Source organism: Hippoglossus hippoglossus, chromosome 4, assembly GCF_009819705.1.
Source record: "Hippoglossus hippoglossus isolate fHipHip1 chromosome 4, fHipHip1.pri, whole genome shotgun sequence".
NCBI lineage: Eukaryota > Metazoa > Chordata > Actinopteri > Pleuronectiformes > Pleuronectidae > Hippoglossus > Hippoglossus hippoglossus.
Window position 1 is genome coordinate 22,920,534 of NC_047154.1, and position 24,212 is coordinate 22,944,745.

The 24,212-nt window shown below is 42.7% G+C and overlaps 1 protein-coding gene across 1 annotated transcript in view; it reads right to left on the minus strand.

Annotated features, from left to right (window-relative positions):
- LOC117759856 (ephrin type-B receptor 1-like) overlaps nucleotides 1–24,212 on the minus strand; it is a 76,563-nt gene that overhangs the window by 44,666 nt on the left and 7,685 nt on the right. Inside the window, exons 2-5 of the mRNA XM_034582318.1 lie at nucleotides 6,586–6,650; nucleotides 5,554–5,844; nucleotides 4,152–4,370; nucleotides 3,872–4,052 (exon numbers count right to left, since the gene is read on the minus strand). Coding sequence (XP_034438209.1) covers nucleotides 3,872–4,052; nucleotides 4,152–4,370; nucleotides 5,554–5,844; nucleotides 6,586–6,650 — 756 coding nt within the window. The remainder of the gene's footprint in view (nucleotides 1–3,871; nucleotides 4,053–4,151; nucleotides 4,371–5,553; nucleotides 5,845–6,585; nucleotides 6,651–24,212) is intronic.

Sequence of the window (24,212 nt, forward strand, 5' to 3'; positions counted from 1 at the left end):
TCATAATTGCAGAAAGACAAACGTGCATGTGTGTGTTCAACGCCTGCAGGTTTAAAAAAATCTCTGCATTGTCGGGGTTCACAGCAGGGGTGGTTTGTGTGTTTGTGTGTATTTGATGATAGTGCTCACATTTGTAGAGAGGAGCATTTGAAGTAAGTCTTTTGAATATTTGTCGACTTTGCGCACACACACACGGTACTTTGAGGTTGAGCCAGCTTTGCCGAATGGTTTGCACAATACGCTGGTTTGGTACAGAATTAAAACCATCTCTGAGGCCTGACTCTCACTCACTCACACTCACACACACACACACACACACACACAAGTCTGTTCTACTGGTGAGTCCAGTCTCCTGCCAAGTGGTTATCAGCTGATTGGCAGACGAGCTCACCAAAAAGATGGCGGCTGGGCGCCGACAAGACGGGACACGCTCCGTCCCACGACACACCGGATCACAGTCTAAGCACAGGAGCTTTGAATACAGCACGTCGCAGGTGTGTGTGGACTCGGCTCCACAGAAACTGTCACGTCATGTCGACGGAGCGTGTTTGCAGTCTGCACACTCCAGCCGACACGTCCCCATCCGAGAATACCCCGGCGCGTTCTGCCTTTGAATGAGGCTTTGACTCAAATCCTCATTTTAAAATTGTATGGAATCCGCTCTGACTTTGGAAGGGATTTAAAAACAATGTAAACACCGGTCGCATCGTCGTCCTCTAAAAGAAAATGAGAAAATCTAGTAAAATATCAGCAGGTTGCAATTTATGACATCATCCGATTAACTCAACCCCCAACACGGAAATAATGAGCTCACGTTGCGTGACGTATGATCGACTCAGTGACTGTCCAGAAAAATTCACAGTAAGCGAGTGGGCGTGTTGATGATGCTTCTACGTGACAGACGCAAAACTGTAAAAGAAAATAGAAAATATATAAATATCTCTGGATGAGGAAGAGGTTTCACACACGTAGAGGAAACAGACGAAGATGTCGACTTGGATTGACAACGAGATTTAACCGTTTTTGGCGATAAGGTCGGACGCCTCTGAAATGTGTTTCTCCTGTTGTTCATGCATCAAGCTTCAGGTTGGATATGCGATCACGATAAACGTGTGTCTGTCTGTATGTGTCCGTCATATCTCAAGAACCGTTCATCTTATCGACTTCAGACTAGGCATGTGTGTTGTTAAGGACCTAAGGAACCACAGTATGGAATATGGAGCGATTTGGTCAAACAATACGTTCACTATCAATAAACTGTGTAGCAGCTTCTCCTGGGACTCGTCTTTGTTCATGACGCTGTCGATCGAGACAACACGAGTCCGGCAGCGAGTTTTTTTTTTACTGCGGCTCAATTACTGAAGATCACTTTTTGCAGTTTCAGTAATAAGCTGCAACCACCACAGGCCAAACAGCCAATTCCAGACAAATCATGTTTAGACCGTCCACTGCTCTCGTCTATTGATATGAAAATGTAATAATTTCCTCTTTCCCAGCTCTACTTCCTCGGGTTCGTTTTCAAGGGCAACGACGACGAGCTAAATAGTTTTCAGGCGTCCGTAGCAAAGGACTTTGGACGACTTAATGATTTTTTAAATTCCACCTTAATTTCTTTTTGCAATGACAATCAACATCACTGTAACATTGTCAGACTTAATCACCGTTTCCCATGAATCAAGTCAGGCACGTTTTTTTATGAGCAAAGAGCCAGAGATTCAAAAGTCTAAGCTTCCGTTTCATTCGGAGCATTTAACATAGAAGGTAGAATATTATTATTATTATTATTATATATTATTATCAGTCGTCTCTGTTCGCTCTGCTTCATCTCAGCTGTGTTTTCTACCTCTCTCTCATTGGTTTGTCCTTCTTTTACTTTCTTGCCCATCCTTTCCTTCAGACGTCTCTTTCTCTCTTCCTCCTTACTTCGTTCTCTCCATCATTCCTTCCTTTCTTCGTTCATCATTTTCTCTTCCCGCCTTCCTTCCTGCATTGTTTCTTCCTTCATTCCTCCCTTCACTACCTCTTTCTTTCTTCCATCCTTCCTTCTTACTCCCCTCCTTTCTTCCTTACCATTCTCGTTTCTTCCTTGGCTATTTTCTTCTCTACTTCCTTCCCTCCATCATTCCTTCCTTGCCTTCTTCCTCAGCTCCCTCATTTTTTCCTTTCTTTCCTTCCCTCCTTGATTTCTCCCATCCTTGTTCCTCGCTTCCCCCCATTGTTTTTCCCCCTCCATGATTCCTTCCTTCCTTCCTTCCTTCCTGATGTGATACTCCTCCGTCTCCCTGACACTCTCTGACAGGCCAGGACTAATTTACAGAAGACTAATCTGGCTGGAACACGCTAAACTAATTAACATGGGATGGAGCGCCCTCACTTATCATTTCACCATATGTACATACATCACACACACACACACACACACACACACACACACACACACACACACACACACACACACACACACACACACACACACACACACACACACACACACACACACACACACACACACACACACACACACACACACACACACACACACACACACAAATTGATGAGACTCTCCAGGGAAAATAAGAAATGATGGGTTTTACTTTGGAGAGGAAATGGGGAAGGAGGCCAGATATAAAAAAAGAAGAAGAAAAAGAGGTAGAGATACTGAAGAAGCTATTTCTGTGCCTCGCTCAGCCAAGTCTGCCTCTACTAACATTAACATACTGAACATCGTGGGCTGCACCCTTGGGCATAAATACATCTAAATGTAGACACGCGTGTGCGTATTTAACGAGGACTGCCACAGATGACATGCTTTGCTCCCCTGGATACAACAAACATTTGCATTTTCTACATAATTTGACTCAGCAGTGTCTCGCAGAGCAAGTCAGGATTCAACCGTGTCAGATCTCTTACAGCAAACAACAAACGAGATATTAAAAAGATAATCTCAGTGTGTATTTCAACCATTTACATCTGAACTAAAAACATACATGTCATTACAGCTTAGTGATGCGGTTCAGTATTTCCATTGTTGCTGTGGTGTATTTGTGATGTTGGCTCTTGTGTGTTTGTTGTTTGCTCATTGAGATGTTGCTGAGAAGCACCTTGGCTGGACATTGATCTTCTGTCATTCAGGTTCTGTGGGTTCGTGCTTCAAGACAATGTCACGTGTTTGTGTGCAAGGTCATTAAAACGCCATTAATTCAGTCTCCACGCGACTGTTTTCACTTTTCATTGATTTTTCTTGCTTTCATTGAGTGCAGTTTGAACTAGAACAGCCTCGTCACCTCGGTCGCCACGGAGGTTATGTTTTCACCCCCGTCGTTTTGTTTGTTGGTTTGTTTATCAAAGCAAGATTATGCAAAAACTACTTTCCGCAAAACTTAGTGGAAGGAAGCAGCACGGCTCAGTAAAATGTTGGTATGGATCCAGATATTTTCTTTTACTTTCTTAAAATCTTGAGATAGGACATTTTCAGTGATTGTCCAGGAAATTATTCATGGATCTTGATGAAAAACAGGAATATATATTAAACTGATTGATGGGTTTGTGCTCCTTCTTTCCTAGTTTGTTTGTTTGTCAGCAAGATTATGCAAAACCTACTGAAGAGATTTTTCTACAAAATGGAACATGGACCAAGGATCTTGTTTGTTACTTTCTTTTACACTGTGAGAAAGAGTTTTGACATTTTCATATATTTCCCAGTGAATAATTTAAGGATATTGATGAAAACAACCAGACACATACAAGGGACTTTCACTATGAGTGTGTGTGTGCACTGTGGTGCAGCTTGATTGAATTTAAAAGGGACTGCTAGGCCTTGGCAGGTGTATGTGCTCTACTGACTGCCATTCTAGTTAACATATAGATTTACCTCTACACACGTTGCCATTGTCCGGTTCGTAACCCGACTTGCAGCTGCAGCTGCCGATGGGAACCATCCACTCTCCATCTCCGTTACAGTAAAGCTTTATTGGCACGTCCACCTCCTCCGCGTTGGGAATGCAGCTTCCTCTGGCAATGACTAATGAGGTGGACTCTGCTCCAGTCAGCGTCTACACAAAAGGGATTATAAACATGTTTTTGATAACAGCTCTGCCAAAGTCGGACGAAAGCAGCAACACAGCTTGTGGTGAGACGTGCTTTCTACGTACCTCTGGGAAAAAAGCAAAGTTCTGCACCACGCTGGGACACTTCTTGTAGAACACTCTGACAGCCAGCAGGGACATGCAGGCCCCCAGATCCTGGAAGGCCAAGTGGAAGCCTCTGCCTTTGGACAGCGGCCCAAAGCTCCGCACTTCTGTGTTCACCTTCATTAGCCTCCCTCCGAAATCAACCTGGGAGAAACTCTCATCTGCTGCGATGGTGTCCACCTGGCAGCGACGCAAATAGAGAGAGAGAGAGAGAGAGAGAAAGAGAGAGAGAGAGAGAGAGAGGGACGGAGGAGGCGAAGGAAAGGAAGGGGGATGAGAGAAAAGTAATAAACAGACAAGCTTGTGTGTGTTCTTTCTAGAAAGGTGAATATTTGGTGTATTTTAGACCTACAGTCTACACTACTGGGGATATTTTTTTGAATGGATATTTTCCTTTCCGTTAATTAAAAAGTCTCTGTACACTTGACCTACGTTTTACAAAATACCTCAGCGACAATCAATTACCGGAGAAGAACGCTGTGGTCCAAGTAATACAGGGCGAGGCAGGCGACTGTGAATGCCAGCGATGTGGTGCAATGACACTAAATTCAGCTGCAAAATAGAGATACAGGTATATAGCCTCTATTGTTGTTTCTTAAACTCCATTTGACATACTGAAGCTGGAGGATTTTTTTATCTGAGCGTAAAAATCTCTGTTTAATGACGCAATAGACAGTTTGCATGTGGACGAGGAAGCTTCAACACAGAGGAAAATGTTTTGGGGAAGCTGCTGTAAAATACTGAAAACATGCCTTAGAGACCACAAACCGTTTTATTTAACTAGTCATAAATCGCTGAAAACCCCACTGATGGAAGGAGGCTGATTTAAACAGTCGGAGGAGTGACTCAGCTGCACTGACAAAAGTTTTGAGTGTTGCCTCTCGATTGCATTTCGCTTCCGTCACATAAAAATCCTGCATCTCCGACAACTTTTAATGAGCTAAGAAATACGAACCCCCGTTATCAACTTTACAACAAATACAATTTCAGACAGTCCAATGGGTTTATTGAGTCGACAACTTCTTCAGCCCAAGTTTGGAGACACCAGTGTTCAGAGGAGAGTGACATGTCGTAATGAATGAGCAGAGAACACCAGCCTCTGGCCTGCGTTTCCTCCAGAGTAGCGACTGATTAGAGTCTGGGTGCTGCGGCTCTTAACACTGTTTAGCATACCAAAGTCAGAGAAAATGTCTGACTCCGTGCTGAACCCTTGGCATAACACGGCTCAACAGTATCTGTGTGCAGAGTAACACTGAGATCGTCATTAAAATGTACTTTGAAATGTTAATTCACAGCGAGACTGCTGACAGAACTCGGCTTTTCCCGCTTCGCTCCTCTATTCAGAGGCCGTTGTTTCTGGTACCTTGAGAAAAGGCGCGTTGGCCCAGTACTCCACCCCTTTGATGCCCTCGGACACGGTCCTGTCCGTCTCCAGGTAGTAGAGGTTGAACGTCTCTTTGCAGGAGCCCAGGACGCTGGGGATGGAGGCGCAGTCGCGCACGGTGAACCGGATTTCCACGTAGATGCGCTGTGCCGCCCGCCGGTCGACGTAGGTGGTGAGGAGCCAGTTGTTCTGGCTGGGCTCGAACACGTTGCACACCTGGTACGTCCGGATGGTGTTGAGGTTCTCATCATAGCCGCTCACCTCCTCCCACTGGGGAATGTGCGTGGGTGAGGGAAGGGCAGGGGGTGTGGACGAGAGGGGAGAGGAGAGGCTAAAATGATTAATGGGTTTACAGAGAACTGACACAAATTAAACTTTCTTTCTCCCTTGCTCCTGTTTTGTCTCTCTATCCTGCTCGCCTCCCTCATTTCCTTTTCCCCTCTCCTCTACCTTGTTCTGTTCTGCACAGGGACAACCATTCATCACAATTAGAGCGCACACACACACACACACACAGACACCCCCCCCCCCCCCCCACACACACACACACACACAATCACACACAGAGAGCCGACCACTGTAAACGCTACTTGCCAAGCCAGCATTTAAAAACTCTGCGGAGTTTCCGTGGCTGGAATAACCTATTTGGTTTTATTCAATTATAGTGTATTCAATTTATTCTGATCTATTTGTGTGTCTATTGCGAGTTGTTGTGCGCGCCACACATCTCGGATCTATCGGAATCCGTTCTCTTCTACATCAGTGGTGGTTCAATGGTGTCACCTTGCATGTGTAATTAAGATTTTGACAGACAGTTAATGACGCACTGTAAAGTGTACTCTAACTGCCTCCCCCCAGGGTACACACACACACACACACACACACACACACACACACACACACACACACACACACACACACACACACACACACACACACACACACACACACACACACACACACACACACACACACACACACACACACACACACACGGCACATGGTTCTTACTCCATTGGCAGGGAACGATATCCAGCCGAGCTCAGCTGTCGCCGTCCTCGTGTCCATCACTGTCTCTGTCAGACAAAAGGAGAGACAGGCAGAGAGAGAGGGGTGAACACAGGGAGCTGCAGGGAGAGGACAGGTACGTCTCATTAAGAGTCAGCTCCAACAGGAAGCTGCACAGTGATGCATGTCATTCGAATTCCTAAAATCCCCCTTCACACCTTTTTTCTGCGAAGCGTCTCCTTTCCTTCTTCTTCCCACATACACACACTACGATGAAAAGAGATGAGTGGGCCACGAATAAAAAGCAGCCCTGTGGTTATGCTAATACAGTATAAACAAAAAGATGCGACCCAATGACAACAAAGCTAATCCAGGTAGAATAAATCATTTTACCTTTTATTTACTTTGGTGTGACGGTTTTGTTTTCGAACTGTCATCTGTGAACATTTTACCTCATCTATACAACAGGATACAGTGAAATGGTTTATTTTGAAATGCAAGGTCTATAACCTATCTATCAGGAAAAGGTTTACTCTACTAATACTTAAAGCAAAGGTTGGAGCTGCAGGTGTTGTACCAAACAACGATCTGCGTCTGCCAGGAATCAGCTGCCATTCATCTGAAAACGGGTTTTATGCCGGTTAATTCATCGCCACTTTAAACGTATTCAAACTGGTGAAAAGCACCGGCTACAATTTAGGGCACAAGGTAAAATAAAACGTCATAATTGCAAAGAGATAATTGTTTTATTCATACACAACGCATCTTTAAATCATGTTGATGACGGTCTAACTTCCAAATATAGAAAAGGAATAGAAGACATCGCCTGTTACAATCTAAACTGCAAGTGTAAATGTGATAATTCGGATACAAGTAAACGTTAGAATTTCACTGAAGTTTTACCACAGACGTGAAGTTAAGTGTGTGTAAAAGTTAAGACTGTTTCCCAGCAGTTACAGGAGGAAACACTGCGTTCACGCAACAACAAAACACAGGAAGAACCCCTGTGACTTGGGACGACCATGACGGATGAGGGGCAAGTTTGATGCTACTTAGCATTAGCAAGCATCATAAGCAGTCAAAAATGCAGTGTAGGGAATATTCCACTACAGGGTCTTATTTTACCTGTTTAGTGAATAGTTATGCCGAAGAAATAAAACCTTGAGGTGAAAGAGCTTCACTGGGACAAAGTGAACAAAGAGACAATATAACTTCATAAACCATCCAGCAGCCAAATTAATGAGGCGGTTTTCTGGCCACAATCTTAAAATATTGACTTTTCTTTGGACAAGTGCTTTGATTTGTGAGATATTCTTTTCGGTTCTCCATAAGCGTTCCGATTCATTTTCCAGAAATGTTGTTGTGAACCCAATTATAATTGATATTGTACAATAACACAAAACATACTCTTATATATCCCTCGCTCCTAAATGCACGTCCTGAATTCCAGTATGCTGAGACTCATTATAATGACTCTTATCTGAAATAAGCAGGCGGATCACATTGCAGGTAATTTAACGAGTTAGTGCATTGCATTGTCAGTGAGCGTAAATTAAAGAGTAATTACACGCAGGTGAAATCAGTCAGCAGCAGCAAATAGCCTTTAATTGACGGCTCTGTTATGCGAGTGTGTGCAGGTATTACCCGGCTGCTGTCGGCGCCACTACTGACTTCATGTCCCCGCTTGAACCTACAGCTCAGCCCGCCGCTCTAATCTCACATACTTACCCGATATACATTGATTTGATCACAGCTGGATGACGCGCTGTCACAGCGCCGAACATCACAAGGATAATCATACCTGCTCCGATGGGAACAAAGCTAAGTGGAAGATGAGAAGCAGGCCGATGTGACAACTCTACAACAAAGCAGCTTGACAGCAAAATCCCACATGACAACTTTCATTGTGAAACACGTCTCTTCGTATTATACATCCTGCTGCTTTAATGGGGGATATATTTATATGTCTGCGGCCCTGAGAACTATTTCCAGCATCTCTCTGTCTGGCGTGTACAAAGCCTGACGGGCCGGTAAATTGGAAAAATGAGACACATGTAAGAGATGAATGAAATGCATGAACATACATGGTAATGCAGCGAGCCGGAGGAAAACAGAAAGATTTGGGATTGTGAAGTCAAATAATGGAAAACCCTTATTTTTAATTACTGCCATAGTGCAGACAGGGGAGCAAACAATCTGATAAAAGTCAGAAAAATGAGCACAAATGCTAATTCCACTGAGACAAAAGAACCCACCTCATGAAGAAATTATTATTATTATTATAATTAAGTTATTCAAGCAACAGAAACTGCTCCGCGTTGCTCTCAACAGTCACAATTAGAGAAGACAAGTCAAAACGCGAGCGTAGCCATAGAAAGACCTGAGAAATATAATTACCTTCCGCCAAGAGCTGTGGTCCTTTGTTAGTAAGCAAGATTACACAAAAACACCTGAATGGATTTCCACAAAACCTGGTGGAAGGACGTGTTAAGAATCCAAAAAGAACCATTTACATTCTGGTGCAGGTCCAGTTCTCTTTCTTTAACAGTGAGAGGCATTTTTTACCATTTTCCCAGGAAGGAATTCAGGGATCTTGATGAACAAATTCACACACATTTAGGGAACTACTATGTAACGGAGATATTTTGCCAGATTAAGTTTTTCCTCTGTGTTCGGGTCTCTAATCCAAACAGGGCTTTAAGTCACTGAAACTGAGATTTTAACAAACACCTTGGAAAATGCAGATTTTTTAAAACTTAAACAATGACATCCCAGTTTACTTTCTGCATGCGGCTAAATACCAGTTTATCCACGTCTGGTTAGCACAGTTAACTCTAATTCAAATGTAGCATCACTGCACCACATTCACAGGACTCGCCCAGTTTCACTCGGACCACAGGGTTCTTCTCTGGTAGTTGACAGATTGTTGTTGATAAAAGTAAAACAAAAAAGGGAAAACAGGGTTTTTCCTGCATAGAGAATTACGCCTCCCAACAAAATTCTATAGTAATCTAACTGTAGTATTTTGACAAGGCAAGGTGTGTGAAATATGCAGCAGCTAGAATGAATTTAAGTATTTGAGACTGTAAACACTTGTCAGTGGTCATCAAGACTAGAAAAGCTCTATATAAATACAGACCATTACCATCTCGGGCCTCGCCGCTCTCTCTACCATTCCAGTTTCATTTTCGTGGATCCATCAGGGATTCCTGCACAGTTCTGCAGTATGAAAAGACGTCACCTGTGCTGCTTCCTTTAATGAACTTTTCGACGACACCACTTTGCTCGAGCCGTGTTCTGCTTCGGGTGAACGGTGCAAAATTAACAGCGACACAATACATCAGTGGACGAGCGTCCGCCGACGTGCGTCACACGACACGCTGACGACAACAGACCTCAACACAGACCTCAACACAGACCTTAACACAGACCTTAACACAGACCTCAACACAGAGCCCCTTGTAATAAAACACGGGGAGAAGGTTCCACGACATCACACCATGAGGCAGCCGCAGGCTAACAGCCGCCCCCCCCCCCACACACACCTCCCCCGACTCTTGACATGCTCTTGCACTCTTTCATTCTGTCACCCTGCCTCTCATTATCAGCCCTCCTCCTCCTCACACCCTCCCCACCTTCATCCTCTCCTTCCCTCTACCTCCCCGTCTTTTATCCTCCTCCTCCTCCTCCTCCTCCACCTTGAGTGCTTCTTTTTTTGCTCGCCTAATTACAGCCAAGGGGGAAGAAAGGAGAAGCGTGGTGATGAATCCCCAGTGTTGGTAGAGGAGATGGTGGAGCAGCTCGTGGAGTCTCACACGTTTCACCTTCCAGCAAAGGCTTGAAAGAGACGACTCGATTTAGGGCTTTTGTTAGAAAAATAGAACAATGGCTGTCATACTCCACCCTGCCACCATCTTTCTCCATCTGTACGCCGCGTTCCGGGCTCACACTTCGTCTCACAATGGACAAACTTGGCTGGTAATTTTTTTGTTTATTGGAAATTGATTGCACCATCGCACGCAGGAACTCTTGGGAGACTGCGGTGATTCATCATTTCATGTTATTAAATCTCCAGCACAGCTTGAGCATTATGATGAAGCGCAGGGAGAGTAACGTGGGTGTGAATATTAAACCATGAAGCCAAATATCTTTATTTTTTTATTTTTTAAATGTGACCAACTTCTAAATTTGCACTGACGGAATTCGAATATGAACGTGAACAAGTATTTTCTCAATTATCAATAAATGTTTTAGTCAGAAAACAGTGGAATTTCTTATTCGTGTTTTAGTGTGGCTCTGCCCCCACCCTCTGGAATTCCCCCGCCAATAGAGATTCTCAATGCCACATCCTGGGACATTCAAATAACTACTTTAAAAATGCATATGACCTGATCTGATACAATCTGTCCTTGTCTCTGTCTCCAAAAATATGTCCTTCTCCTTCAAATATGTAAAACGTCCTTGGGTCCCTATAAAAATGTAAGTTATTATAATTGTTTAACACACTCAAACCTCTTATTTTGTAAAACTGACACACGACAAATTAAAAAATACTTTTAGAAGCTGGCACCATCGAATATTTTGCATTTTTAGCTGAAAAATGAGTGAAAGAAGAAATGGTCGATTGAAATATTTGCAGATATTTTTTTTCAAATCGCCTAATCCATTAATGAGCTTTTATTAAACAGTCCTCTTCATCGATTTGTGCACATTGCAGGTCCACAGTGAGACGAGCAAAGCAGCAAACATACATCCCTCGATGTAAAAAGGTATAAGAAGTCTAATGAGAAGAAAAGCAGTCTCGTGGCTGAGGGTCTGCGTTGGGCTTATTAGCGTCGACTCATCAGTCTAATTAACAGCACGGAGCGCACACACACCTCTCCGTGCATAATACGGTATACTCTCCGATCAGCCTAATTACTTTTGACATATCGGAGGCTGTGATCGCTGCGATGTGGGGCCGCCGCCCCCACAAGCGCTGCACCTCCTCAACCAATGCAACACGACGAAATGAAAAAAAAAAGAAGCAGTTTTATGGCGGAGGAAACAGCAGGTAAATCTGCACTGTTTCATAGCAGTCAAACAGGCTGTTAAAGCATTGTTGTGGCCCACGAGAGGGAAATAAAAGTATTTTCATCACACTGATTTAGAAGTAATTTCACCGTTTCAACGCCTGCTTCTCTCTTTACCTGTTTTCATAAGTGTGATGTATGAAAGTGGTCAAACACCAAGTGAGCCTGGTTCTTCTCGTCCTAATTAGCCGGTGGGTTCTAACCAGATTAGTCTCCTGCTCCGAGACGGCAAGTTACTAATGTTGTTTTATCCCTTTGTGTGTGAATGTGTGTGTGTGTTCTGTACTGTACGTGCCTCTCAGAGAAAGAAAGCACGCCTGGGAGCATCACACTCATGGTTAAGGAAGCACAACGGAAATAACACGCGCCCTCACACAAGCCAAACGTACACTAAAAGGCCTCCCGCAGTGAAAGACGTCACACGGCCCGCAGGGACCGCCGTGGACCAATCAGCCGCTGGAGTGGAATGACACTTTGCAGGACGCATCACGAAAGGACAACTCAGTGGAGAGCGCACGCATCCAGACACAGATGTGCACCTGCACAGATCGAATACACAGATGTGTGGTCTCTCAAAAACACACACACACACACACACACACACTCGGCAGAGCAGCTCTTCTTTTAATCCAACCTCACATGCCCCCCCCCCCCCCCCCCAAATCAATTATGGAGACAATTATCAGGCAGCGCAAACTGCTCAGAGAACCTAGAGGAGAAATAAGGCAGAAACTCCACATGAAACAAGAAACCTTGGACATTTGTACTTTTACCACAGGAAACTATGTGATTAAACTTAAACACGAGGAATCTTGGGATAGAAGAAGAAAAGAATAAAGAAAGTTAGTGGTGCAGAGCTTTTTTATGAAGTAAAAGTAGCCTATAAAAGGAAAAGTCCTGCTTTCAAATCTCTACGTAAGTATCACAAATAAAAGTATGTCCTCTTTTACAATGTGAATTATATATAGAGAATATTACTTTATTAGAATAACAAGCACATTACAACATGTAAGCAGCATTATAATGTAGCTCGTCAGTGTGGTGAACCTTTTAATTCGAATATTTCATAATTTAGATCCTCGTAAACTGAATATTTTTTAGAATTTTGCAAAATAAAACATCTGAAGACTCAAGCAAGTAAAGTATATATCCATGCAGTTAATGTACACAGACGTATATTCCACCAAAGTTTATAGATATAACTAGTTTTAGCTCCTGGAGAATATTTATTCCTGCGTTAGACCCACAGCAGCTTCACTAGTTTAACACTCTGCTGTGTCAGACCTGCTCTGATCTGCAACACAGTGAATTCACAGGCTGCAGATTCTCCCCCAATAACTTCCACATTCAACATCAATCTGAGGGACCGGCTAATGGGTCGGCCCCGTTGTCTTAAAAGAGTCTGCTCAGCGGTTTAAAAAACACATTGTATCAGCAAAAGACACAGATAACTATACGACAACAGTGGATTTACACGAGGAGATGCACATGTTGCAGGCAAAATTACCATTCCCCTCACTGTGGCGTGACACCGTCGTGTCGTTAATTAAAGAGAGAGTTTATTTGTTTATCCACTTATCCGGAGTGGAAGGAACACGTGCATACTGCAGTTTGAAGATACACTGACTGGTGTGTTGTCGTCAATTCACAGTGGGATCAGGAGCAAGTTCACCTCGAACCCAGAGGAATACAGATACTGACTTATTTATGTGCATGCTGTAGTTTACATATCACACATTACACAAGATCCCTGCTCCATGCACCACCCACAGTGATACTCGAACGGCAGCTGAGGATACATTATCATGAATGTTCAATTCTTGATGTGATACACATCCAGTGTCAAGCCAAGTTTGACACGTATCTTTCTTACAAAATGCAGATGGGCTTGTGTCTCGACAAGTATTTCTTGCACCTCTATAATCTTTAGACACTCACAAGAGAGACAGGTCTATTACAAAAACATTGAAAATAAAAGAAGCCACGTTCACTAACATATCGAGTTTTTGTTCCAAGCATAGACTGAAGACTGAAGACGCGTCATCTTGCGCCGAAGACGCCACATGGGACCAGAGTCGACACAGAAGCGATCGGGGGGATCGGGGCTAAAGTATCGATGTCCCGACAAAACATGCGCTTAACCAATCGCAAATCAGTCTCAGCTGTCAATCATGACGTTTTTATAGCATCATACATAGTAATGTGACATTAAAGGATTTTGAAAACATAATTGTCCTCAGCAGTAAATACCCTGAATGACACACACACACACACACACACACACACACACACACACACACACACACACACACACACACACACACACACACACACACACACACACACACACACACACACACACACACACACACACACACACACACACACACACACACACACACACACACACACACGCTCTCTCTGCTGCTATTTCACAGCGACATGCACCACTACACCGTGCTGCCATCGGTGTGTTGCTGCGTATTTCTGATATGTCGTATGAAATATGAATATGAGTGATGTTGTTGGAGCCGAGCTGATTTAATTTGTATGTACTGTACGATTCAATCAATATTTTCATATTGACCGTGAATCAAATGATGATGTGGGACGTGAAAACTGTTGGAGCCACAAAGAGTCATCGTCCGACTCTGCAGTTCAGCTGTAAAGTTAAATTATCTGTCAGCTCAGTGTTTTGGATTTACAGTTGACTGTTCCCAGTGCAGACAGTTCAGTCATTATCGCACTTATTTTTTGGTCACATGGACGCTAACAAGTCTCCAAATGTGAATGTTTCTCTGTGTCTGACTGATGTGAACGTAGATAACCTCCTCCAGCAAGAGAGCTATGTTGTTCTGCAGGGTTGTGCAAAAACGACTTCACGGAAATCCACGAAAATTTGGTGGAAGGATGGGACCAAGAGAGAATCCATCAAAGTTTTTTTAAAACAAGGCAAATTCGTATAGTGTCCAGATAAATGAGGTCAGGACATTATACGAACATTTCACATATGAAATGAAGAACACTGCAGGACAAGTCAAGATGTAAAAATCGTTTTTTGTATTTTCCAGCGTCACATGTAGGATATACGATCATCACGCCCACTTGAATTCGACGGTCATTTTCTGGCTGAATTCTTAAAAGGGCTCACTCCGACATAGTCTGGGGGGGCAGGACGGGAACATTCTGGAAAATGTCTGGAGAAACAGACATTTACATATACAGTTATATGTTTTCATATAAAGCCCCTCAGGATACTTTCACGAGAATATCCAGACTTCACAGCATGTCTGAGAGCAACTATATTTACTTAGGTAACTGATATCTATGTGCAATCTGGTGAAGCTTGACTGAATTTAAGGGCACTGCCGAATTCCACCTACAGGAGCTTTCATGACAACCCACAGACATTAATATGGAGTTGCTCTCCCATTCGCAGCCATAACAGCTTCCACTCCTCTGGGAAGGCTTTCTGTGTGTGTGTCTGTGGGAATTTCGGCCCTTTCATCCAGAAGAGCATTTACGAGGTCAGACGAGAAGGTTTGGGTCGAAACGTCCGTTCTAGTTCATCCCAGAGGTGTTGGACCGGGTGGAGGTTAGGACTCTGTGCGGGCCAGTCTAAGTTCTTCTCCACCAAACTGACCCAACCGAGCCTTTATGGACCTTGCTCTGTGCACTGGGGCAGAGTCATGCTTCCACGAACTGGTCCCACAACGTTGGGAGAATAGAACTGTCCAAAATGTCTTGGTGAGCTGAAGCATTAATATGTCCTTTCTTAGGGGCCTAGTCCAAACAATGGCAATGGGACTGAATGAAACTGAATTCTGGAATGCTCTGCCAATGGAGACTTCACAAAGCCACATCCCTCTGGACATTCAAAAAACCGATGAAAACCTTTTTTAAAAAAGTAAATGACCTGATTTGATACAATCTGTCCTTGTCTTTGTCTCTGTCACCTTAAATATGTCCTGAAACATGTAAAGCGTCCTCGGGTCCATTGAAAGGTGCTATAAAAAGTTATTTACAGTTCATCGAGCTAACTCCCAAGTGGCCGACAACCACCGGAAGCCATTATAGTGAAGCAAGAACAGAAGAGGACGCAACACCAGGTGGCAGACGGACACTTTCAGAGCTGAATGTATTTCAGATTTCATCCGTCCATCAGAGGGAAACCAGTGGTAGAGGTGTTCGGGCCAAGTGTGCCCACAGGGCGGTGAGGTCTCACAGCGACAGATCTTTAGGATCAGACGTGTGCACGAGTGTAACTGATGCCCTGAGGTACCAGGTTGTTTCTCCTCGTCGCTGACACGTCGTTGTTGTTGTGAATGGAAGCTGGGAAAGGCGCGGGGCGGCCGTGTTAAAAACAACAAGCCAGCTGTCACACATGAGCACTTATCTGTGTCACCATTTCTTATTGAACAAGCAACACACACAGACACACACACACGTCTCCATGACTTCAGAGGACATTACACTGACGTACATCCTGGACACTAACTCTTACCTTCATCTTAACTTAACCAAAACCTCACCTAACCTTCACTTTAAACTTAACCTTACCATAGTCTTAAAAAATGCTTTTAGTCCCCATAATGTGCCTGTAAAAGAATAACAGGAGCAACACCAGTACCACACACACACCCAGTTTCTTTGTTTCCTCCTGTGCGTCTCTCACTCTCCCTCTGATTTCACCTCTCCCGTCATTCCCCGCTCATCGTTAACAGCCTTGACCTAGAAAATGTGTGGTGTCACGATTTTGTTTGATGGAAGAGGCCTTGTTCGTCACTGTTGGACAAAAAAAAAATGAATTTCACATCATCGCTGCGCCACAGAAACCCTCAGTTTTTCAGAAAATGAAAAAGAAATGTCCGTTAAATGTGGCTTTTGAATCCTGCACATTTTTGACAGTTTACAGCTTTTACAAGTCAAGGACGAGAAATGCTCGTACACGCTTCTATGGCGTTGGATTTCTTTACAATAGTATAGTTTGATGACGGTGTCACTAGGACAGATCACACGTTAGATAATTCAATACAACAGTAAATCAGGACAGACCTGTCAACGCGCTACAGCGGTTTTAAAAGAAGCAGCGCAGGTTTGTGGCTTTAAGACACAGAAGATATATTGTGGTACTTCAGAAGATGATTGCTTGTCACAGCAGAGGCTTGTCACTATAAATATAACTGCAGCACATTGAGTTTTTAGACAACAGGGTGTGTTAGTCACTGTAAAATAAATAAATAACCAACTTATTGTCTTTTAAAAAACGGGGAACGGCACAAAAATTAAGGAGAACATATTGGGTTCTTATTTTTAGAACTGATGAAGCCTGTCTCTCTCTCTCTCTCTCTCTGGATGAAAAGCACATGCACACGCTCGCTCAGAGACACGAGCGCTGCGTGAAGCCTCCAGTCTGTCACTGTGGCAGAATCCTTTGTGCCATTGTGATTAACACAAGAGGAACATGCCCCTAACTGACATGCTCTGTTTTAAAGGAGAGCGACGCCACATCACACGTTGTTTGGTGGGCATGGGTGAGGATGATATAGCTTCTGTAGGCACAGTCTAAAAGGTTTGTGAATAGGATGAGGAAATGTCCTGTTCAATGGGAATATAAAGAAATAGCCCCTTTCCCACTGGTCGGATTCAGTTGCGTTTGTGACGTTGACGTACCAGGTAAAAAACAGAAAGTCTTCCTGTGGCAGTCTATTTTACAGAATCAATAATACAGAGTTATTTACAGTATTTGGTTGTATGTGTGTTTTCTTTTAATTTATAGTTATTTATAATAAAGTTTATATTTAAAGAGAGAATGTAAATGTGTTGAGAATGTAAATGTATATATTACATTTTTTAATTAATAAGTTAATTAGCAGAGGAATCAATAATACAAATAATTGTGTGTTGCATCTCTAATCTCGTGTCATAAATGAGCTTGTGATGTGATATTGATTCAGAAATGCACTTCTAGTGAACTCACTTGCATTAGTTGCTCAACCTTTAATACGACGTGTAGACTTCTCCATATATGAGACAACTAGTTCAGCTGTCATGAAACTCACAGACTCACAAAAACCACACGTCGAAATCCACCAAGGATTTAAGAGCATCAAGAGATTTCCAGTGTTTTTACTGTGTGCGTCTCCGAGCTGCCAGTCAGGAACGAAAGACGAGTGGGACACGAAATAAGAACTGCGAGCTTCTCACTGAAGTATTAAAACTCCAAATACTGAAATGTAATCTCCAAGCCCCAACATCAAAGCCCCCCACCCCCCCTACATTTTCATCAAATACTTCTTAAGTAAATATACTTCCACTTTGTATTTCTTTTCGCATTTTTCACATGTAAACTGACGTTAATTTCGAAAGCCACAGAAGTCAAAGTCAATCAGAGTGGGGTGAAGAGGAGAGAAAGCCTGATTGAAAAGGGCTCGGCAGCTGAATAGAACTCCTGTGAAAGGAAATGGGCCACGGTGAGAACTGTGTGTGTGTCTAAGTGCATCTAATGCTGCATCTCAAACGGTGATAAGCTCATCCTATTCACAAAGAATACACCCACAGCAGCATGACAGCTTCAGTGCACGAAGACGGTGACGTGGAGATTAGGACTGAAAACACCTCATGTCCACGTTTCTGAGACTCGATCGAGCCAAAACATTTCCACCAATGCTTCATTTGCACATATTTGTACGAAGAAACCGATATTTTTCCATTGATCTGAAAGTGGCCCAGTTAGAATGATGATTTGAAAGATACATTTAATACGGACAAGCTATGTATTTAAAAAATTCTATTATATCTTATACTTATACAATAGATTGTATTATAAACCATCGAAAAACGATTTTCCATAGATAGTTCCATGCATGAATTATATTTAATTAGCATTTGTTCACACTGTAAATTGAAAAAAGTCCCTTTAGGGGGTTATTTTCCTAATTTGGTTCTTTTGTGTACATATGCAAATCAGTGTTGCTGATCTTATTGTTCATTAGCAAATGCCGTCTTGACGCCGTCAATGTTTGTGCTGTGGAATGCAATTCAGCGAAAAACATCAACGATGGAAATTGAGAAACTGAAAAAGAGACACTGTGCCTTCAAAGTAAAAGTTTAGGGTTTTGAGCTGCATAGGAGTTTTAAGTGCAAGTCTTAAAACTCCTCAAGATTAATACATTGTTCTTTTTGGTCATTTTATGCGATTGGTTGGCAATAGATTTATTATTTTATAATTATTTGTAAAAATGCACACACAAAAAAGCCACTCTTAACCGAAAAGGAGTAATGAGTCCAGTTTCCTGTGAAACACATAAAGCATGCCACCAAACTGATGTCCTGGTTTAATTTAATACCAGGATATACATTAAGGAGTTTTAAGCAAGTTAATTAAGTCTGTCTAATCATCTCATTTCTATTCTCTTAAGGCAGACCCTTAGTCACAGATCTGTTTATCACATGTCAGCACGTGTCCCCGCTTGTCTCCCAGGAGACGTCCAGACACAGACAGTGGAGAACAGGGAGAGGAGATATCAGCTGACCACATGCCACCATGGCCCTGCTGCATCTCCCCTGACAGCCTCAATCTACCAGCGAGTCAGTCCGGTGACACGTGTTCTTCCCAAACCAGCCTGGAAGACATCCGGTAGCTTGGTGAGACGCCTTGTGCCAACCCGCTATGAGGCTAAGAGACACCTGCTCGCACAGTGAGAAGTTCGGTCACGTCTGTGTGGAGCCACACATTGACACACTGCCGACCACAAAGGCTGTAGGTGTAACCCCCGAGACCAAGGAGACTTTGCTGAGCTCTGTGTTGTTGCGGTCTGTTTCACTCTGTTACCTCCCAGTCTGAGGTTTATGTATAAACATTAAAAAAGTGGCTTTCTCCCTTGTACCTTATAGCATCTGGTCATGTATCTCATCAAAATGAATGAATTTCTGAGGTCACTTGTGGTGAATCCTCTGGACAATATCCTGCTGTATTCTCACCTGGAGGGCTGGCAGGAAAAACTAGGAGAATGACCACAGCAACTCACGGCGACATTGTTGTTCTCACATACAACACCTCCGGATCATTTTAGGGAGACTACTCAAAGTTCTGCGCATGTCTGAAAGCAGCCAGAGATATCATTCCCCTAAATAACGTAATAGGTTCCAGCAATCTTTGCGTTATCTTGCTAACTTTCAGAAACTACGAAGTTTTGTCTCTTGGTTCAACCAGCAGACTCTGATATTTATATCCTAACTAACCAATCAGAGGCAGAGTAAGGCGGGAAATGCTTTTGCTGCCCCTCGGAGAAAATTGGCTTGCAGGACACGAAGGAATGAAGCGAACAACAGGCGATTTAGAAGTGGGTGTACGGCATATGCCTGATACCTGTGTATACCCTGCACTACACTACTGATGGTACCTAGTCATCTGCATAGCTTCGCCTAAGTGTATTCACACACACACTCAGAGTCTGACCTGCTGTCTGACCCCAGTCTCCTGGATCTACCCCGAGGACTGTAACACATCAGTAGCATCAAACTCCACTTTTCCTCTCTGAATCTCTGCTTCTCTCCCTCTCATCTCGACCTCTGCTCCTCTCATGCTGGTTTTTTTTAAAACCTTGTCTGGAACTTGGACACGATGACACGATGTACACCACTCACTCTCACTTTTTAAAGATCTCACCAGTTCTTCAAGTACTATGCATGTAGATTGATTGCTTGGTTCATCATACTTTGTATTATTAGTTTGTTGGCCATGGCCATTTTTCAAAAACAATTTGAACAGTAGGTCTTGACCATTTTCTCAGACTCTGCATTAAAAATAGTCTATATGTGACATATTATGTGCTGCAAAGTAACTATTTATTAACAGGAATATACTGAGTGAACAAGAAATACAAGAAGAAGGACAGCATATACCTTGGTGGAGGTAGCAATAAGATGTATACTGACTTATAAGAGAATATTCAAATTCAAAACAACTTTATTTGTCCCCGCAGGGCAATTCAAAGGCACATGGAACACGTCAAAACACAATTAAAAACAGGAAAGAAAACAACGATGACAGTGCAGTGACCACGGACAGTTATAAAACAGTGCAGTATACTGAAATTCAAGAGTTAGAGAAGTGTATATGAATGTAAAAGGATGGTGAACAGGATAACGGCTGTTATACATTCATGAATATACATTTATGTATATTTATTAGGACTCGTCAGTCATGCTGGTTTAAAAATTGTCCATGAATCAGTTTGTGACATTGGCTGTTAAGGTATCAATACATGTAATGTTATAAAAAAACATAAAAACAAACAGTGCCTTGCAGTTTTTTGGGCTTTTGAAGGTCCAGGGAAATCGGAGTACCTCGCAGACATGGGGAGAACATGCAAACTCCACACAGAAAGAACCTGGATTCTAAATAAACTTGCCGTGAGTGGAAAGTGCTAACCACTGCCCCTCAGTGCCACCATTCAATTCAAAGTTAATTTGTGTAGGGGAAAGGTCGTAGTAGGCCGAGCAGTTTTCCAAATATTCTGTATCAGTTGTATTTGCCCATACCATTGACTTGGTCCGCCACAAGCCTGAGTTGTAATCCCAGCTCCTCTGGAGTCACTCTCAGGGACTGGTTTTCTACCTGTAGTTGCTGGATTTCTCCCTGGAGTTGCTTATTTTCTCTCTGGAGTTGCTGGTTTTCTCTACGCATGTCTGGGTTTTCTCCCTGTAGTTCCTGGTGGTTTCCTCCCTGTAGTTGCTGAATTTCTCTCTGGAGATGCTGAATTTCTCTCTGGAGTTGCCTCTTTTCTCTTTGGAGTAACTTCTTTACTCTCTGGATGTCTTGGTTTTCTCCCTGTAGTTGCTGGTTCTCTCTCTGGATGTCTTGGTTTTCTCCCTGTAGTTGCTGGTTTTCTCTTTGGAGGTCCTTGTTCTTTGTCTGGATTTCATCCTTTTCTCTCTGTACGTCCTGCGTTTCTCTTTGGAGGTCCTGGTATTTTGTCTGGAGTTCCTGATTTTCTCTCTGGAGGTCCTGTGATTCTTTCAGGACGGCCACATTTTGTCTTCCGAGGACTTGGTTTTGTCTCTGGACGTGCTCTTTTTCTATCTGGCCAGATAGGTGTTCTCTCTGGACTTTCTGGATTTGTCTCAGGAGATCCTGATTTTCTCTCTGGAAGACTTGGTCTCCTACCTCGAGGGTCACGTTTTCTGTCTCGATGTCCTGGTTGTCTGTCTGGAGTTCCTCTCTCGCAGCCCAGAGCAGTCTCTTAGGCTCAACCATTATTATTTCTCCTCTCTGTCAATACAAAATGCTATATACACACACTTGTATCAACTTACAGCTGTGAGTAATTCATACAGTATATCCTGAGCTATTTCGTATTAGTATTAATAGCAGTATCTCTAATTGTCGCTTGTTTAAAATGCTGTAACTTGTTGTTCTTCCATTGGTTTAAAGTTATCTACTGCCTTTTACACAAATCATTCCACCTTTGAAGTGCAAATGCTTTGATCATGTCATCAATTTCCTATAATAATGTAACATCAATGGAACTTTTTTTGTTCTCTTTGATCTTAGCCTCCGCCCCTTTTTTTTGTTTTCTTAAAAAAGTAATGAAAAGGGAGAGAGAAGTAAAATAACACATGCCGTACATTCCTTTTTGGACATTGGTTGCAACCCGTCAATAAACCGAACTTAGAAAATTTGTGATTTTGAAATATTAGAACTACCCGTCGTATCTCCAGCATTATGGAAGTTTTGGATTTGTTAAAGCCCTGGTAGCACAGGAAACAATGAGTACAGCTAACCACTGAGTTCATTGTCTCTGTCTTTACATATTTTTAAGCTTTAACTCTTTTTCTACTTGTCTCCATCCCTCTTTTGCTCCCTCCATCTCTCAGGAGGTCTCTCTATGATATGTGCTGTCATGCAGGGTAAAACTGTCAAATGAACTTGCCCTTGTCAGCCCCCTGCCCGTCTGCTCTCTCCTGGTTTCTGCTTTGCCCCTGTTGTGCTGGAACTTTGGTGGAGGAGAACAAGAGGAATAAATATAACCACAAAAAAAAAAAAGGTCTGGCCTGTGGGGCCACGATAGATGCTCACTCTGTTTTCAGACATGACCTCCGGGTAAAAAAATCCAGAGAATTGGGTTCGGAGTTTACCCAGAGTTTGTCTTTCACACGTGCACAACGCAGCGGGAGGTGTGATCTATCTATCTATCTCCATCTATATACTGTATATGAAAACCCTTTCTTTGAGGCGCCATCATTAGCACACCACTATGCTCACAATAATTTACAGTGTTAGTCAGACACGTTAAGAACAGCTGACAGAATGTTATTATATTTGCTTTTCTCTATTTAATGCAACTGTAAATGACTTTGTTGGCTGGTTTCTTACTTTATAAAAAGGTCCAGTGTGTAAGATTTAGGTGAAATGGATCTATTAAATTGAATATAAAATCATTCTACTGATGTTTTCACTAGTGTGTTTCATCTAAATTGTTAGAATTGTTATTTTCTTTACCCCTCGAATGGGCCCTGTATATTTAAATACTTTATATTTCTGTCTGGAGCGGTTTCTCTCTACGTGGGTAAGCCATGTTTTTTACAGTAGCCCAAACTGGACAAACTAAACCTTTTGAATTTCTATGACAACTGAAGTTACCACAGGTTCTCGTCCATGTTTGGAAGGGGAGGGTGAGGTGAGGGGTGTTCAGCTGCAACATGCAACTTCACCACTAGATGTCACTAAATTCTACACACTGAACCTTTAAGATATAATCTTAGGCTCTGGGAAACTGGGATTACATTTATGACCTATTTTAATAAAAGCAATAGATTGAAAGAGTACATAATTAATAAACCACAATCGGGATTTTTGTTTGTTTGTTGTTGCAATAGTTTCTCATCTTCTTTGTGTATTTTAAGATTAGTGTAACATTACTTTGAAATCTAAACTGATTAAAATGCCCAGTGAGGCATATTTCCTCCACAACCGTTTCAAGGTGAGGCAAGACCAGTGATGTGCCTCAGTCACTACATCCTCGCCACCCGTTTTCTTTTGCTACAACAGTGACACAGTCCTTAATACCCAGCATGGCTATCTGTGAGACCATATGTCCACAGCAGGAACCCTGAAGAGGCTGGCAAAGAGCCCACTCTCAACCAGCAAATAAATAATGGGCCATTATGTTCAATCATATGCTGAGCTATAAAAGGTCTACAGCTCAGAGCAGCAGCATGCAGCATGCACTGTGGTGTAAGAATAGAATGGAAGAGAATAAAAGGCAAATTACAAGGGCATAACTGATTCGAGTCTATTTCTTGAAAGAAAAAGACATGGAAATGATTACAAAGTAATCTCATCAGATGACTTCAATCCACAGTGTCTCATGCAGCGACAACAGATGCAAATTAGCTGCAGGTCCCAACAGTCCCCTTATTAAACCACATTTAAATTCACTACATCTGGATTTTTATTTGGATCTGCAACAAACACACATAAATATCAGTCCCCTAAATACGTCAGATATATATTGTTTTTATTAAGATCTATGAATTATTCTCAGAGACATC